The sequence below is a fragment of the Morone saxatilis genome, unplaced genomic scaffold (genome assembly GCF_004916995.1).
Source record: "Morone saxatilis isolate NCDOM2014 unplaced genomic scaffold, NCSU_SB_2.0 Contig17, whole genome shotgun sequence".
Taxonomy (NCBI): Eukaryota; Metazoa; Chordata; class Actinopteri; family Moronidae; genus Morone; species Morone saxatilis.
In genome coordinates, this window is record NW_023339729.1 from 22,636,591 (window position 1) to 22,638,847 (window position 2,257).

Consider the following 2,257-nt stretch of genomic DNA (forward strand, 5'->3'; position numbering starts at 1 on the left):
TCACAATGACATCTGTATTTTCAATAAATCTCAGTATCGTCAAACACAAGTGTTTGTAGTTGTGGACAATTTCTGCAATGAATGACTGTTAGAAGATGAAGAGAGGAGGATAATGATAATCAGTCAGCACTGTGTTACAAGTTGTTGTGTTTCTGCATGTGCTCCTCTTTGTTAATACAAGATACCCTACCATGGTCTGGAAACAGGAGTGCAGCTGAGTGAGGAAAGGTGGTTTTCCGGAGAGAGCGAGGACTCTCTTCTCCACCATGGTGCACTCGACATCATCGTCCTGGATCACCACGTCCTTCTTCAGGATTTTGATGGCGTACAACTCATCTGTACCCTTCCTCTCAGCCAGCATCACCTGGGTGGGGTCAACAAAAAGGAAACACATGAGCTTCAGAGTCATTTCACTTTCTTTTCCAGCCACTGCCTCCAATTTCTCACCACAGGAAAACATTTGTCTACTAAGGTGCATCACCTTGCCAAAGCTCCCTTTGCCCAAAACCATGATGAAGTTGAAGTCGGAGAGCTTGACCCGGTCCTGATTGCCATTGCTGTCATACTTGCACACCGAGGAGGAGGAAGAAGAGTCTGTGGGCTTCCCTGGACCAACTCTCGCCCTCTGGAGAGAGAAGGAACAAGATTATGGAGGACAGAATAAATAACCCTAATATTTAAAAAAAACAAAAACAAGGACATCATAAGTGAACCTGTTTTCATTTTCTTTGTCCCACCTCAAACTTTTGTCGCAGCTCCTCGTTACCTTCCTCTCCCTCCGGCTGCACAGGAACATTAAAGTATTCCCCTTCCTCCTGAGACAGCATCTTAAACCTAAACCACAGAATGAAACAGAGCAGTGTCAGATCAAATCCAGAATTATTACCCGACTGTGACAATAAAGCCCTTAAATATTCACACCCCGGTTTTCTCTGCCTTCGTTATTTCAGTCTCCACCTGTGTAACTTTCCCAATTATCCACCATCTCGTATTTCCTCATCTTGACATCTTACCATCCATCTACCCCTTGTTTTTGTAATTCTGAGATCCCAAAGGACAGAGATCCCATGAAGTCGTTCCTGCTGGTCAAATCCCAGTCCCAGACCTCCACTGACAGACGGCGGTCCTTGTCACTTTCTTTTAGGTTGCTAAGAAATTAGAGAAAACGGGGACAGTCAGAAGAAGTCGATTCGAAAACCAAGAACACAATTTGATTTTATTAAAACTGATAAACACCTCCACAAAAAATGAAAATTACAGTTTTTAATGCCTGTGCCTTTTCTAGCAGTCACAGCAACCCAGAATAGATACAAGCAAAAAAACAGGAAGAATGGGGACAGGGTCACTTGCATGAGCTCCAGTTAGGTTTGTGCTTTTGTGACAGAAAATGGGGCCAAGAGAGAAACCAAACAAGTTATACTCCAACAATGCCAAAAACAAGATCATTGTCAGGTGCGAGATATGGTACAGAATGAGAGATGTCTCACAAAACGAAGGTCTCGTTCCAGGTGGGGTTGAGGCAACATTTGATGGTCTTGGTCTTCTGCTTGCTCTCACTCTTGGGATCTGGGATCAGCTTGAGCTTGACGTAGGGGTCTGACAGGCCATTGGGGTCCATGGGCACCAGGTTTTTAGCCTCTTTGACTGCGAGAGGTTCAGGAAATAGTTAAAATGTCAGAAGAAAAAAAAAAAAATCCCAAGATAATACACACTTTTAGACTGTTTCATGTTAAAGTCTGGATTTGTCCTTTCCAGAGGACAGCAGGATGTGGAGCTGTAAGTTCTGGCCTGCCCTAAATAACTCTGGCTACATTTGACAACACTTAACAACAGTTTAGTTTCTGTTCCATAATCAATCCACAGCTGTCTGAGAGAGAGAGCTGGCACGTGGATGCATGTCCCAGTGGCGATGTGGGTCAATCGTTGGATCATTGATCGACTAATGGACTTTCCAGTTTTAGTCTTAGTTCTGACAGAGAGCTCTGAGAGTTCGCTCAGTGTGTGTACGACAGAAGGAGAGTGCACTCACTGGTGACGGTGAGCTTGTCCTCAGTGATGTGAGCAGAGATTTGGATGCGTCCTCTCCTCTCAGTGTGATCTGTCCCACACAGACTCGGGACGTTGGCCACACACCGCTTGTGGATGTTCATCATACAGTCTGAACAAGAGACACACAAATATGCACGTCAGTCAAGTCAGGTTCATTTTACTCATATAACCCATCTTCATAGGTTTTGGACCCCCCCCCCCCCCCCCC

At 44.9% G+C, this 2,257-nt stretch overlaps 1 protein-coding gene across 1 annotated transcript in view; it reads right to left on the reverse strand.

Moving 5' to 3' along the window:
• The window catches only part of LOC118326931 (protein kinase C beta type-like), a 24,650-nt gene that overhangs the window by 5,262 nt on the left and 17,131 nt on the right, over positions 1-2,257 (reverse strand). The window contains exons 6-11 of the mRNA XM_035660096.1: positions 2,030-2,158; positions 1,488-1,644; positions 1,014-1,148; positions 738-834; positions 482-625; positions 186-364 (exon numbers count right to left, since the gene is read on the reverse strand). Of these exons, the coding sequence (XP_035515989.1) occupies positions 186-364; positions 482-625; positions 738-834; positions 1,014-1,148; positions 1,488-1,644; positions 2,030-2,158 (841 nt within the window). The remainder of the gene's footprint in view (positions 1-185; positions 365-481; positions 626-737; positions 835-1,013; positions 1,149-1,487; positions 1,645-2,029; positions 2,159-2,257) is intronic.